At 44.7% G+C, this 14705-nt stretch overlaps 1 protein-coding gene across 4 annotated transcripts in view; it reads right to left on the bottom strand.

Annotated features, from left to right (window-relative positions):
* Window positions 1-1576: 1576 nt before the first annotated feature.
* Window positions 1577-14705, bottom strand: part of PLEKHG5 (pleckstrin homology and RhoGEF domain containing G5) — a 252202-nt gene continuing 239073 nt past the window's right edge. For all 4 annotated transcript variants that reach the window (XM_033922899.1, XM_033922902.1, XM_033922903.1 and 1 more), the window contains 7 exons: window positions 14411-14548; window positions 12689-12808; window positions 10602-10734; window positions 10376-10491; window positions 8013-8167; window positions 4896-5957; window positions 1577-2596 (listed from right to left, as the gene is read on the bottom strand). In XM_033922899.1, coding sequence (XP_033778790.1) covers window positions 2587-2596; window positions 4896-5957; window positions 8013-8167; window positions 10376-10491; window positions 10602-10734; window positions 12689-12808; window positions 14411-14548 — 1734 coding nt within the window. In that variant the 3' untranslated portion in view covers window positions 1577-2586. The remainder of the gene's footprint in view (window positions 2597-4895; window positions 5958-8012; window positions 8168-10375; window positions 10492-10601; window positions 10735-12688; window positions 12809-14410; window positions 14549-14705) is intronic.

Raw genomic sequence — 14705 nt, 5'->3', positions numbered from 1 at the left:
GCGCCCTCTTTGACGTCACCTTCCTAGGCGCAGGCCCCGGAAGCGACGTCGGAGAGAGCTCGAAGCCGCCGGGCAGTAAGTTGGTGGCTACTCGTACCGAAGTTTAAAAGGTACGGGGGAAGGGAAGGGGCGCACGTGTGGCAGGGGGGCAGAGAGGAGGAGGGTTTCCGGCGCCCCGAGGAAGATGGTGCCCAGGGTGGAAACCCCCTACTTTTACTACGCCAATGGATGCTGATAATGCAGTACTCAAGAATTATGGCTCTGATATTCAGACCGTGGGAGGCAGCCTGGCTACTTCTTGTGGTCAGCGGCGATCTAGGCCACCAGCATTGAATTTCTGGGGTAAAGTTCACCACCACGGACCTAGTCAGACAAGCCGATATTCAGCGGCTGGCTGGCTAAGGCCTAGAGGCTACAGATAGACCTGGTTTTAGGCAGGTCTATTGTCACACGACATAGCCAGTCACCGGGCTATCCACTAACCCAGATATTCAGTGGAAGACAACCAGCTATCACCTGCCGAATGTCAATGGAGAGCCGGATATGTGCTATTTGGCCGACTAGGAGCCGTTACTGGCCGGCCAAACAGCGCCGAATGCTGGCGAGAGCGTGCCCATTAATAAACAGTGCACGCTGTCGTGCAATAGTGAGAACTATTAACGAAACTGACCACAAAATGAAACTTAAAAGAAAAAAAACCCCAAACAAATTGAAAAACAAAAGTGCAAACAAAATGGGAAATTAAACCAAACAGCTTTTTCCCCCCTACACACACCTAGGGCTCCTTTTACGAAGCCGCGATAGCGATTTATCGCGCGTAATAGCGCGCGCTAAACCGCCGGACGCGCTGGCCGCTACCGCCTCCTCTTGAGCAGGCGTTAGTTTTCCGGCTAGCGCGGGGATTAGCGCATGATTAAAAGTTGCATGCATTAAAGCCGCTACCGTGGCTTCGTAAAAGGAGCCCCTAGTTATCACCCTCCCTTTTCCCAATAATTATCAATTTATTATTTTTTTCTTTTCTTTTCTTTTCTTAAAAGACTTGGGTGACTTTTCAGCATCAGTTTTACTAAAGGTAGAATTACAGAAAATAATGTACATTTCTCTTCCTGATGATCTAAATGAAGAATACTTTGTCCAGCAAAGCCAACTTTTCCTGACTAACCCTGTCAAATTTCATTTGGCATTTCTGTTCTTCATGAAGCAAAATCTAGAGCAGAGCAAATGGCCAACATACTGCAGATGAATCCATTCAGGACACTGTTTTGGAATACCTGACCCAGTCTGTACAATGTACAGTTCCACAATCATTTCCCCCCTTACAGGTAGAAATGAAGCAGTACTTTTGACATGCTTTTCATATTTCCCTCCCTGCCCCCATTCTATACTCGACCATAAGTCAATTTCAAGCATAAGTCAAGGACAGTTTTAGACCTAAAAGCAGGCACAAATGCTGTGACCCATGAGTCAGTGGAGGCTCACCTCCAGCCTTCTCTCCCTCACCTAGGCCAGCACCTCTCTCTCCCTCCTTTCCACTTCCAGAGTCCAAAATTGCTCCCTCCCTCTCCCAGCCCGCTCAGCATGTCAATCCCCACCCCCTTCAAACCGATCTTCTATAGATTTGCAGCACTGCAGCAATTCTCCTAGGCTGCCAGTGGCCTGCTCCGGAACACTCTCTCCAATTCATCCTATCCCCTCTGACTCAACTTCCTGTTTCTATAGGCATGGGACAAATCAAAGAGAGTGCTCTGAAGCAGGCCATAGGCAGCCTAGGAAGATCACTGCACTGCTACAAAGACGGGGGCAGGGATTTGGGGAATGATATTTTTTTAAAGCTCTGTGGATGTTTGCCGTAGATAAGATGACCCCAGGGCCCAGGGGTTATTTTTTTAGGCATTTTTTGGCTCAAATTTCTCAACTTATAGTCAAGTATAAACAGTACTTTTTATTTTGACTCAGCAGAGAACGTGATCATGCAAAATTGCAACGGTTAGTTCCAAAAAAGATTAAATAAAAAGACGGTCCAAACGCCGGGGCTTCTTCTACAGAATCCTCCGCCATGTTTCTACATATTGCATTTGCTCCCAAGTCAGCCCACATTCACTCTTCCAAAGTCTTGGAAGCTTCGACAGTCTTGATTCCCGGAAGCGTCGACGTCCTCCTCGAGTTGGGTGGCTGTTCGGGAATTCGTATGTGAAAGGAGAGAGCAGGCGCTTTGCTAGGACTTCTCTTCTTTAGGTATCCTTAATGCCTAATAGATTAGTTTTCTGACTGCCGACTCCTTAGTAAAAGTGCAAATAAGCAATCCCTGTGCTTCACAGAGACCTGGGAAATTCTAACTTCCCTGCCGACGTTCCTTTTATCAACAAGTACATAATCAGTCCATATTTATAGATAATATGACATATAGTTTTACATTCTCCCATACAGGCAAGCACCAAACACATTCATACTGTGTTACTGAAAGGTAGTCCCTCTTTAGTACATGCAGATGAAAGTCTGGGAAGGCCTTCGGCACTTCAGTTCTATGTAATCCTCATGGGCAACTGTGAAATCCTTCTTCAGTGTCTCTCGTTTCTTTTCAAGCGGCTACACCTCACTGAAAGACAAAAGAGATTAAATACTGGATTCATTGTGGTGTATTTTACTCACAAGTGAAAGAAAGAAATGGACGTTAAGAGGCTTATTGTAAGCAAAATGAACTTCGTTTAGCAAGTGAAAGGATTCCAGATGACAAAGCTTCATTACAGCTAATACCAAATGGTACCTGCTGAATTCACTTGCATCATTTATATACCACTTTCTATAACCAAAGCTAATTCAAAATGTTGTACTGCAAATAATCATTTCATACAATTCGCTGTAATAGCAAAAACAGCTATATTTACAATAAAAGTAGCAATCTACTATAAAAAGTCAAATTAAGAATGCAAGATTATTCATCCACAACTAAAATTGGATATAGGTTAATAATAGAATGCAATCAAAAAGCCTTACCCCCCCCTCCCTGTTTTATAAAACCGCGCAAGAGGTTTTTAGCGTCGGCTGGCGCACTGAATGCTCTGCATTGCTCCGACAGTCATAGAGTTCCTATGAGCATCGGAGCAGCAAAGAGCATTTAGCACGCCGACTGGCGCAAAAAACTTCTTGCACGGTTTTTGTAAAAGGGGAGGTTTAATTTGGCTATTCTTTGGCTTGTAAAATGGAATAAGCAAAGTTACTCTGTTCAGAATGTGGTTTAGGGAGGTTTTTCTTCAGCATTATCGCTAAGGAAATCTACTGTAGCGGCATTCAATTTTTGCAAGGGTGACTATGAGAAAATGAGGGAAAAAAAAATGGTTAAAAAGAAGCTAAAATGGTCTGTGGCAAAAGTCAGAAGTGTAAACCAGGCGTGGATGTTGTTTAAAAATACCATCGTGGAAGCCCAGACCAGATATATTCCACAAATTAAAAAAGGTGGAAAGAAGAGAAAATGAGAGCCAGCTTGGTTAAAAGGTGAAGTGAAAGAGGCTATTACAGCTAAGAAAACATCCTTTAGGGAATGGAACAAGGATCCCAATGAAGAAAATAAGAAGAAACATAAGCACTGGCAATTTAAGATGCAAAGTATTGATAAAGAAAACTAAACAAGAATATGAAGAACTTGCCAAAGAGACAAACACTTATAGTAACATCTGTGAGGGAAAATAGTTGACTTGAATATAAGATGGACAGCTTAATATTCAAGTGTCCTGTCCTGCCAGGATCTACAGCTAGCGCCCCCTCCCTCCCCTATCAGTCTCTGCACCCAGCCCCTTTCCCTCCCTGTCCTGCCAGGCTCTGCATCCTGTTCCCCTTCCCTCCCAGGCTCTGTACCCTGTTCCCCTTCCCTCCCAGGCTCTGCACCCTGTCCCCCCTTCCTGTCCTGTCCATCGTACCTCCTCTCTGCCAATATTCTGCATGCTGCTGCGCCTTCTGTATGACCCGCGTATATGGAATCCCTGGTGGTCCAGAGGTGTAACGGGCAGGAGCGAGCTTTCCGCGCTCCTGCCCTGCTGCTATTCTTGTTGCTACTGCGAGTTCTGGTGATTCAGTTGTACCGAGCAGGAGCGCATTCCCTGTGCCGCTGCTCGGCACTAAGCAGCTTCCTGAATGGAAGCCACTCGGCGCAGAGCAGGAACCGCGCTCCTGCTCAATACAGCTGAACCGCCAGAACTTGCAGCAGCGGGGCAGAAGCGCGGAAAGCACGGTCCTGCCCACTACACCTCTGGACCACTAGGGATTACAGGCACGCAGGTCATATGAAAGGTGTGGCGGCATGCAAGATATCGACAGAGAAGAGGTACAATGAACAAGGCAGGGAGGGGGGACAGAGCCTGGCGGAGGCCTGAAACAAGTCTGGGAAGGGGGTGGGTGGGCCAAATATAAATCGAGACCCCATTTTTGGGGGTCCCAAAATTCTTCCATTTTGGGGTCCCAAAAATCTCAGTTTATATTTGGAAAATCCCACAAACCCTGTGTGTAAAAGTACAGGCTGAAGGTTCTTTTGAGTTTGTTTAGACAGCAATTGCTCTTTGCTTCTCTCTTTATGCTGTTTGCCCAAGGCAACTGTCTGATTCTGCCTAATGTTTTAACCAGACCTGGACAGAGGTGATATCCTTATTAGGCTAAATATATTTTTAGATGGCAGCATTCAAAACTACTAAGGTCCCTCAAAATATTTTCTAGCCTAATAACAGAGCACATCCTCTTTAACCAAATAGATCCTGCTCATTCTAACCTGTATAAATCAGCATATATTTCAACCAAATGAAAATGTGCCATCATGAAAACGATATCCCCAGATACTATTTCTCTGAATAAAGTTTAAGAAACTCTACTCTTAGCTCATGGGTTCTAAAAACATGCTTGATACTTACGAGGCTGTCAGAGTAGAATTGAGGAGCAAAGTGGTTCTGATTCTGTAGAGCTGGGCCAAAGTAAGCTTCCTATGTTGTCCAGCTTGTGAGTCCACCATGGCTTGACTGGCATTTTCAGGTGCACCCTCGCTGTCCATTTCCCCTTCATTTTCCCCGACAAAATATTCACTTACAGATCTGTCGTGTTCTGTCAAACCAATACCCCCTTCGTTTGACAGTAATTTCTGATACAGTTGTCCATCTTCTGCCGGTACAGGCCGTAAACGTACATCATGTGCCACGTAAACAAGATCCTTTGCACACCCCAAGTCTTCGACTTCAGAAAGTTCAGAAGAGCTACTACTACAACGTCTTAAGCTACCTACTTTTCCACTTGTACAATTTGACTGGGAGTGAAGCTTTGAAGTTTGTGGGACCTCAATCTGGTTCTGAATGTCTACGGTATTAGTAGTCCTTTGCAAGTCATTTGTGAGGAGACACGGCTGGTCCTCCTCCACGTTCTCTGATTCCAAAAAAAGTCCATCTACAGGAGATGCAAAAAGTTCACACAAACTTTTACTCTGGCTGAGATGGGCATCATCGGCACTTGAAGACACGGAAGATGTAGAGACCAGCTGCAGAAGATTGGCCTCAGATTTAGACTTCAAGACTTTAGATTTGCAAGGCAAGAGTTGTACGGGAGTCCTCCTACGGATCTTGGGGGAAGAAGAACGCTGTGAGTGTGGAGATTCCCTGTCGTCTTCATTTGATTCTCGTTGATGCTGGTCTGAAAATTCCTGGATGGAAGTAGGCGACAGCGTTCCATAAGCACTATCAATGGACGAAGACCTACAGTCATTGGGTTCCAGTTTCAAACAGTTAGAGTCCATGGTTTGCATTGCTTCGGGTGTTTCCAAACTTCCACAGGTCTCTCCAGTTGGCGTGCAGGAGGAAACCGTGGTGCTGACTGACGTTTCGTCAGACTGAGAGCTGTAAGGTCCTTGCTCAGTATCTGGAGAGGACAGTTCTTCAGTAGCATCAATGACAACAACTGAGATGGTCTCTGTGGAACCGTCCGAAGGACTAGAAGAGAAATGATACAGATAATTTACTCTAAATAATGAATAAAAGTATGAAGCTGATCAATCCATTGCACTATTTTTATATGGCTGAAATTACCAAAGTACCCACACTGCAAAGTACCTGGGTTGGAGGTGGGAGAATATTCAGCAGCGTTTTCTGCCGTCTTAAAATCTTTTGAAAGTTACTTTCCAAATTTATGGGTTTTTTTTTTTTTTAAAAACATAGAAATGAAATGGAATCAGTGTGGAAGAGGCAAATGGGATCCACAGTCCAACAGTAGTGATAAAAGAAAGGAGATCACAGGAAGTGAACTTAAAAATGCTTTCATTAGAAGCATTTTCAAATTGAAACGAAGATAAAAAGATTTTGGCATCTTAAGTGGTCATTCTGTCATGTTTAGCATTGAAATTCCTAGCACAGATTTCTCGGATGTGATCACAATGGCTCTGACCAGCGGGGCATTGCTGACTTCTGCTGACCTACTCTCCAGCCCTCCACATATTCCCTCCCAGCTTGCTGCTGCTGTTTCCAGTATGACCCTGGGTTTCAGACATACATTGACCAAGTCTGCCAAGTCTCTTCCCTGAAGAAGCCCTTTCTGGAAAAGTCAATCGCTCCTCCTAAACTTACTTGCTCCACTTCATCACTGACGCTGAAACCGTGGATTGAAGACAAAGTTTTATTTTATTTTTCTTTCCAGGTTATGATTTATCTTTAATCTTATCTATTGTTTTGCCTTTTGTCTTTGTTTTGTTCTATTTCTATCATTTACATTTCTCCAGAATTCTACTGTTCAACGGCTCCCCCTTCTGCTTCTATTCCTTTCTCTCCTCTCTTCTACCTTCCAAAGTATTTAGATCAATGATGTCTTGTTAAAATGTTTATTTTATTTTTATTTTTCCTCTAACTCTACTTTTCACTTCTCTATTACCCTCCAGGTACTTTAGTTAGATTGTGAGCCTTCGGGACAGTAAGGGAATTTTTCAAGTACCTTTCTTATTTATAATCTTAATGTATATTTTCTGTAAACCGCTTAGAACCTAACGGATGGAGCGGTATATAAGAAATAAATTACATTACATTACATATGCCCTCCTTATGTTGGAAATAGTTGGCGAGAACCTGATGGTAGAAGAATATGTGACAGCCAAGTGGCTCAATGCAATGCCATTTCCCTCCTTCCCCCATGACCACAAGGGTAGAATTTAGTTCTCCTAGGACAAGCAGGATGAGTCAGCCACATATGGGTGTTGTCCCAACAGCTCCCAATTTGCGGATAAGCTCTCCAATAGCTGAGAGATTTTTTTTTTTTTCTCTGAGCACGTGCAGTGCCCGGGCCCCACTTCCCTGATGGTAGAAGGAGAATATATGACAGCCAAGTGGCTCAGTGCAATGCCATTTCCCTCCTTCCCCCACGACCACAAGGGTAGAATTTAGTTATTTCCTATTAGCTGCAAATCTGGGGAACGATAGGAGGAGAGTGTGGCACAGTGGTTGTGGGTTTAAACCCCGCGCTGCTCCTTGTAACCCTGGTCAAGTCACTTAATCCTCCACTGCCCCTGGTACATTAGATAGATTATGAGCCCACCAGGACAGACAGCGAAAATGCTTGAAGTACCCGAATGAAAACCGCTTTGAGTGTGGCTATAAAACTACAAAAAAAGCGGTATACAAGTCCCAATCCCCCTTACATAGAGAGGGAAATGTGAGGAGGGGATAGTTGGATCAAGTGAAGGAGAATCTAAGGGATTATGAATCCCTTAGATGGGGATCAGGAAATAGGGGTGAATAGTTGGAAGATTTGGGATGAATGAGAGCATCAAAAAGGGATTCAAGAGATAGAAGGAGGGAACAGGAGAGTTTGGGAACATGTAAGTGCAACAGAAAAGGGTTACGGTAAGTGTGTGTTGAAAGCAGAGAGTAGGAAGTTGTGAGAGACAAAAGAGTGTTTCAGGGGAACATGCCAAAGTAGCCACCAAAAACATTTTTGTAAGAACACCTGTCCTATAGTGCTCATAGAAAGGGTCATTCTTTACCACCCCATTTGAAGTTTACCATTGTTGTGAATCTGGACTATTGCTGCTTTTGCGTAGAATGGTGGGGGAGCTGCTGGTTGATGTCCCACTCTCCATGTCTTCTTCTTCCTGAAGATGATCCATTTGTTGCTGGTTGCGTTGACACTCCTGAAGACGAAGTCTCTGTAAGAGATTCTACAGGCCAAAACATGAGCACATATTAATTAACAGTAATGCCACTGCAAGCTCATACGACCAATTATATCTTTTGTAGAATATGGTTGATATGCAAAGGAATCTAGTCGTGCAGTTAGATACAGTAGCTAGGTCCTTCAAGACAAATAATAATAACAGTTTATATACCGCAGGACCATGAAGTTCTATGCGGTTTACAATGGTTAGAAAGATGCTACAAATTGAGTGGGACATATATAGTTAGAGATTAGTGGCTAACAGATTAAGGGATCAGATTTATGGGAGAGATTGTGATGGGAGCGATTCTCCAGATTCGTTACCTAGGTACAAATCTCTCTAGCTGGTCACAAAATGTGTGTTCAGGGGGGTGGGGCAAGGTGTGGTTGGATGAAAAACATGGCTGGTCTTGGATACATTCAGAGATAGCTTCACATTAGCTAGCTAAATTATAATCAGCTAGGTCAGGGGTGTCAAAGTCCCTCCTCGAGGGCCGTAATCCAGTCGGGTTTTCAGGATTTCCCCAATGAATATGCATTGAAAGCAGTGCATGCAAATAGATCTCATGCATATTCATTGGGGAAATCCTGAAAACCCGACTGGATTCCGGCCCTCGAGGACCGACTTTGACACCTGTGAGCTAGATCAATGGTTCCCAACCCTGTCCTGGAGGACCACCAGCCAGTCAGGTTTTCTGGATAGCCCTAATGAATATGCATGAGAGAGATTTGCATATAATGGAGGTGACAAGCATGCAAATCTGCCCCATGCATATACCGTCCGGGCCTAGTGGCTTGCTACTCTTTAGTTTGTCAATTTGCTGTATTACATTATCCAGTTTCATAGCGATTGCTTCAGTTCCTCTGAATTAGAGAATTGACACGGGGACAAATTTGTCCACGTTCCCACAGGAACTCAATTTCCCCTTCCCCGCAAGTTTTCTCGCTATCCCTGCCAAATTCCTGTAAGCTCTGCCTTAACCACACAAGCTTCGAACACTTAGGATTTGAAAGTGTTTGAGGCTTGTGCAGACGAGGACGGAGCTTGCAAGATTGGGTCAGGGACAGGAAAAGAACTTGCGGGGACGGGAAAATGAGTTCCCGCAGGGACGGGGGGGCAAAATTTGTCCCCGTGTCATTCGCTACTCTGAATCACCACCATCAATAATGTTAACAATGTGGGCATCTCTCCGATATCCTCTTCAGTAAGGACCAAAGCAAAGAACTTAAGTTCTTATCTTTTCCTTCAATGGCCATCTAATAGTCTAACCCAGTGGTTCTTAACCTTGTTGGAGGTACTGAACCCCACCAGTTTCATATGCGTGTTCACCAAACCCTTCTTTATTCCCTTAGTTTTGCCGGAGCTAGACTAGAATTACTCAACTTGGCATTGCAAATCATGCAATTAGGACGCTGACTCCCATCACGTTCCGTTATACATGTGAATCCATATTGTACATATTCGTCCGACCACTTTCGTATTTTGCTCGACATAGTTAGTAAGGGATTAAAATATTAAGATAGGTATCGCACGGCGTACCATCACAACAGTTACAATTCGACTACTGTGCGCATCAAATCCCCTGCAGCACAGATAGGCCAAGCGATGTTGCGTGATCACCTGCAGCCAATTATGGACAAGCGGGGCGTATCATCACGAATCATAAGCGCTTCGGTCACGTTCAATCATCTATCAGTTAAATCACAAATTTTGATCAGGAATTGATTGATGTATATAAGGCGTTAGTTATAGATTGATAGATCAAGAAACCGAGTACACGATCAGTCTTGATCAAAATCAATGAATAACTGATAGATGATTGAACGTGACCGAAGCGCTATATGAGTCGGAGGTGTGTTTTGACCTCCGCCGAACCCGTGAGACTGACTCACCGAACCCCTGGGGTTCGGTCAAACCCAGGTTAAGAACATGGGTCTAACCCATGTCCTCATATATTTCTTGCTTTGGCAATACTTGAGAAAAGCTTTTATTATGAGTATCTACCAGTATGACGAGCTTCTTTTGAAATGTATTTTTGGTTTGCCTTATTAATGCTTCAAATTTAATTTGACAGTACTTCCACTCTATTTTGGGCAGTACACATGCTTTCTAATCCTTGCACATTTTACACATTGTTCAGTTCTATATGATGTGCTGTGAGGACAAAGACCTCTTGTCTACAGTAGGTATCCTCGACAGGTGATCCTTTACCTGTGCATTGTAAAGTGCTTCAATCCATCCTCTGCACAAAGAATGCCCACTGGCCTGAAAGGTATAGGCACACACAGCGCTTCGGAACTCATTCAGATAGATCAGCAAAAATGAACCTGCAACGGGTAAATTACTGCTTTAAGAGAGATTGCAAATTTGCACTATAAGGTATAGAGTAACTGGTTTGGCTTGCAGACTGCCAAAAAGGCTGCACCAGGCCTCTTACCGGGGTCTTTGAGTTCTCGGCACACAATTTTGTCCACCAACAAAGGCTGTCGAATGACCTTGGTCCTCTCGGCCTTCTTCACTGGCTTTGTGATTAAAAAGAGGTCGGTGAAGAGGAAACAGTAGACATCCATCTGGAGGGGAAGGACCAACGACAAAAAGTTACTTCACGGGACTGTAGCAGCCAGTGTACAATAATGTTAAGGTATTATCCATGCTTGGGATAAACCAAAGGGATAGCTGTGTTTTTATTTGGAAAAGCCTACGCTATTCTGTTCAAGCATTGCACATCCTTGATAATAATAATAATTTAAAAAAAATCCTACTGAAGTAAATCTTGTTATCAACTCAGTGCTATAAAGGGGTAATTCTTATTTTCTCCTGAGGCACAAAGAAAATGCATTCGCTTAAGAAGCGCCGCATGAGGAAACACTGAAAAAAAGGGTCACAAGAGTCGCCGTGGGAGGTAACAGCTTTGCGCACATGTCCGAACAAGACAAAAATGTGAGCGTGCATCCGCGTGGGAGTGTGCGGTGCAGTGATTAGAGCTACAGCCTCGGCGCCCTGAGGTTGTGGGTTTGAATCCCGCACTGCTCCTTGTGACCCTGGCCAAGTCACTTAATCCCTATCGCCTCAGGTACATTAGACAGAGTGGGAGCCCACTGGGACAGATATGGAGTACCTGAATCATTTGTAATCCGCAGAGAAGTGTAGGATAGGCGGAATATAAATTTTTTTAAATTTTTTTTTTTAAAAAGGGATGTCATTCTGTGCATAGAAATCAGCCATGCAAAAAAAAAAATGTGAGGCTAATCTTTATGCAAAGAATATTCCGGTTCATGCACAGATGTGTGCTGGCACTTTCATTTTGTTTGGACTTGCGCACAGTTAGTAGTGTAGTGAGGGGGACAGGAGGGGCGGACCACCACGGGCACTGTCTTTGCGGGGGTGCCGGCACCTCTCCTCCCCCCTCTGCCTACCCACCTACTTCTTTAAATGACCACCGGCAGCGAGAGAATCTCTAACCTGCCGCTTGTGCTGGCTTCAGCTCTCCCTCTGACATCACTTCCTGGTCGTTGTTAGAGCAGATTTGAGATGCTGCTCGCTGCCAGTGAGCATTTGAAGAGGGAGGCTGGGGGTGGGGGTGGGGGGGAGGAATGCGGGGGAGGGGGTGGCAGGGGGCACACAGTGCAGTGATGCCGCTATGTTGCTGCACACAGTGAAGCTGTCCTCTGTGTAAAACTTTTGTGCACACCTGTCCAGCAAGCTTTCCCTGATTAGCCAGCAAGCACTGAATTTACATCTCATTAGCTTATTGCATCGCCATATATTTTCTTGGTAATTTTCCAGTAGAGGCCACGCGCTTGGCTATCGGTGTGCGCCTCTCCCACGTGGCTTTCTGCATCAATCCCTAAGTTTGCTAAATAAACAAATGTTTGCTTCCAAGGCCTCTAACGAAAGATCTCAGGGGAGATATGATAGAGACCTTCAAGATCATGAGGGGCATAGAGAGGGTGGATAGGGACAGATTCTTCAGACTGAAGGGGACAACAAGTACGAGGGGGCATTCTGAGAAACTGAAGGGAGATAGGTTCAAAACAAATGCAAGGAAGTTTTTTTTCACCCAAAGGGTCGTGGACACTTGGAATGCGCTACCGGAGGAAGTGATCAGGCAGAGTACGGTACAGGGATTGGACGGATTCCTGAGGGATAAGGGGATCGTGGGATACTGAGGGAGGAGCTGGGATGTAACACGGGTGTAGGAAGTTAACCAGGAAATGAGTAAACCAACCTGGTCGTGCATGTGTAGACCGGAGGGCTAGGACTTCGATAGGAAGGCAGGACTTAAATGGGAAACCAAGGTGGCAGGGGAGCCCCTTCTGATGATTCAGACAGGTCTTGACCTGTTTTTGGGCCGCCGCGGGAGCGGACTGCTGGGCAGGATGGACCTGTGGTCTGACCCGACAGAGGCACTGTTTATGTTCTTATGCTTATGATCTTATGTTCTTATCTCATTAGGTGACACATTCGAGCCTGACGGTCTCGTTTACTGTGAAAAAAAAGATCTCAGGTGCAATCATTTCTCACCTTGCTATCTTTACCTTCCTTCATTTTTAAGCTTCCTTCCAGCAGCAGCTGTCGTGTGTCATCGGGCGATGTGCCCATCATAGGGGCCGTCAAATCAAACTTGCAAAACTCCTTCAGAATCTGGGAGAAGAAAGAAAAGTAATAAGGCAGGGACATGAAGCATCCCAAAGCTGCCTGCTAGCTAGCAGACCTCCAAAACATGCACAGAATGTACCCAGTGGCGTAGCAAAGGTAGGAGGTGCCCAGGATGGTAATGCTTTCCCTCCTTCCCTGCACCTCTCCTCCCCCCCACACACACCGTGCACCTTCCCTTCCTCTTTAGCTCTTCGACGACGCAAGCAGTATCTCCAATCTGCTGCCCTTGCCTCTCCCTCTGATGTCACTTCCTGGTCCTGTGACCAGGAAGTGATTTGCAGGAGATACAGGTTGGAGATGTGCCGGCAAAGAACCAAAGAGGTATAGGAGTGGAGAGGAGGAGAGGTGCCAGCTGGGGGCTTTCCCCCCCCCCCCGTTTGCAATACCACTGAACATACCTAAAGTTCATAGACCTGCTGAAACGTTTCTAGAGATTTTATACATCCAGTCAAAGAAAAAAACTAAAACCACTGATTTGTTTCTTTCTAGTGGCACTTGACCTTCAGATTAAATCACAGTTGAGGAAGCAATTTTCATACCCCTCACATTGCAGGAAAACTCACAGCTATGTTTTGCCCGTGAAGTTTGCAACAATTGTCAGTGCTACTATCCAAAATAAGCTGAATATCCTCATTGGCTGGTTACCAACAGAACTACAACAGGCCTAAAGGGTATATTTGGTTAAAAAAATAAATAAATAAATAAGAGACCAAAATCCAAACTGCAGACAAAGCAAGCCCGAGTTTGAAGAAACCAGAAAGACAAATGGCAAAAAAACACCAGCATGACACCAGAAAATGTATTCAATCGGCAACCAAACCCTTGTATGACATGTTCCCATTCTTCGACATTTGAGTCCCTTTGTTTGGAATGTTCAAATGTAGACTCCTCTGGGATCATGTCTCCAATGAGACCATTATTGAAACTGAGAATGTCGCTTCCATCCTGAGGCCTCCATAGTGCCTCAAGAATGAAAATAACAGACAAAGTCGGAAAGACAAACAAACCAAGGCTTTGTCTACTGAATGATACATTACCAAGTTTCAAAGTTTATTCAAATTGGATATACCGCTTATAATAGCTGTCTAAGCGGTGTACAAGATTACAATATAAAATCCAAAACAAGGCGCAGGAACAAATGGAAGGGAGGGCTGAATTACAATTGAGAATAGGGTAGATTGAAGAACAGGAAGGGATAGAACATTAGGGAGGGGTAGCTATGCTCTTCCTTTGATGGTTTGGGTGGGAATAAGGAGGTCAGAGGTCGTAAGTATCCTTAAATAGGAAGGTTTTTAGGTTTCCTTAAAATTTTTCAAGGTTGGTCTCTTCCCGTAAGTATAGTAGACGTGTGTTCCAAGTGTAGGGGTAACTGAAAATATTCGGTATCAGGTCAAAAGCGCGCCGGGACAAAGGCGTGCCCAGACAATTGAGCGCAGCGTGGAGGCGCGCGCCCCTCAAAATTACTGTTTTTAGGGCTCTGACAGGGGGGCGTGGGGGGGAACCCCCCCACTTTACTTAATAGACATTTCAAAAAAAAAAAAGAAAAAGAAAAATGCTTACAATAATGGAGACTGTCCAGAACCTCACCTTATCTACTTCATCCGTGCTACTGTCCACCACTTCATACGAGTCGATCCGACCAATTATGGCTGCTAGTCTCTGCCGCTCCTGACGTTGGCGCATTCGAGAGTTCACTTGATTGATAAAGCGTTCCACCGAGCTTATCTGTATGAAACAGAAAATCCACAGTTCGACCTGCTCGAAGTAATGTAATCTCTTTCTTTCCAAAACTGGGTCTGTGACTTTACACAGCTACTGATTAAAGAATGAACCCGATTCCTTAAGTGTTTTGGGAGTGACCCTAACACTACCTATGAGGAAG

Source organism: Geotrypetes seraphini, chromosome 15 (genome assembly GCF_902459505.1).
Source record: "Geotrypetes seraphini chromosome 15, aGeoSer1.1, whole genome shotgun sequence".
Classification (NCBI taxonomy): Eukaryota; Metazoa; Chordata; class Amphibia; order Gymnophiona; family Dermophiidae; genus Geotrypetes; species Geotrypetes seraphini.
This window is presented reverse-complemented; position numbering and strand designations above follow the sequence as displayed.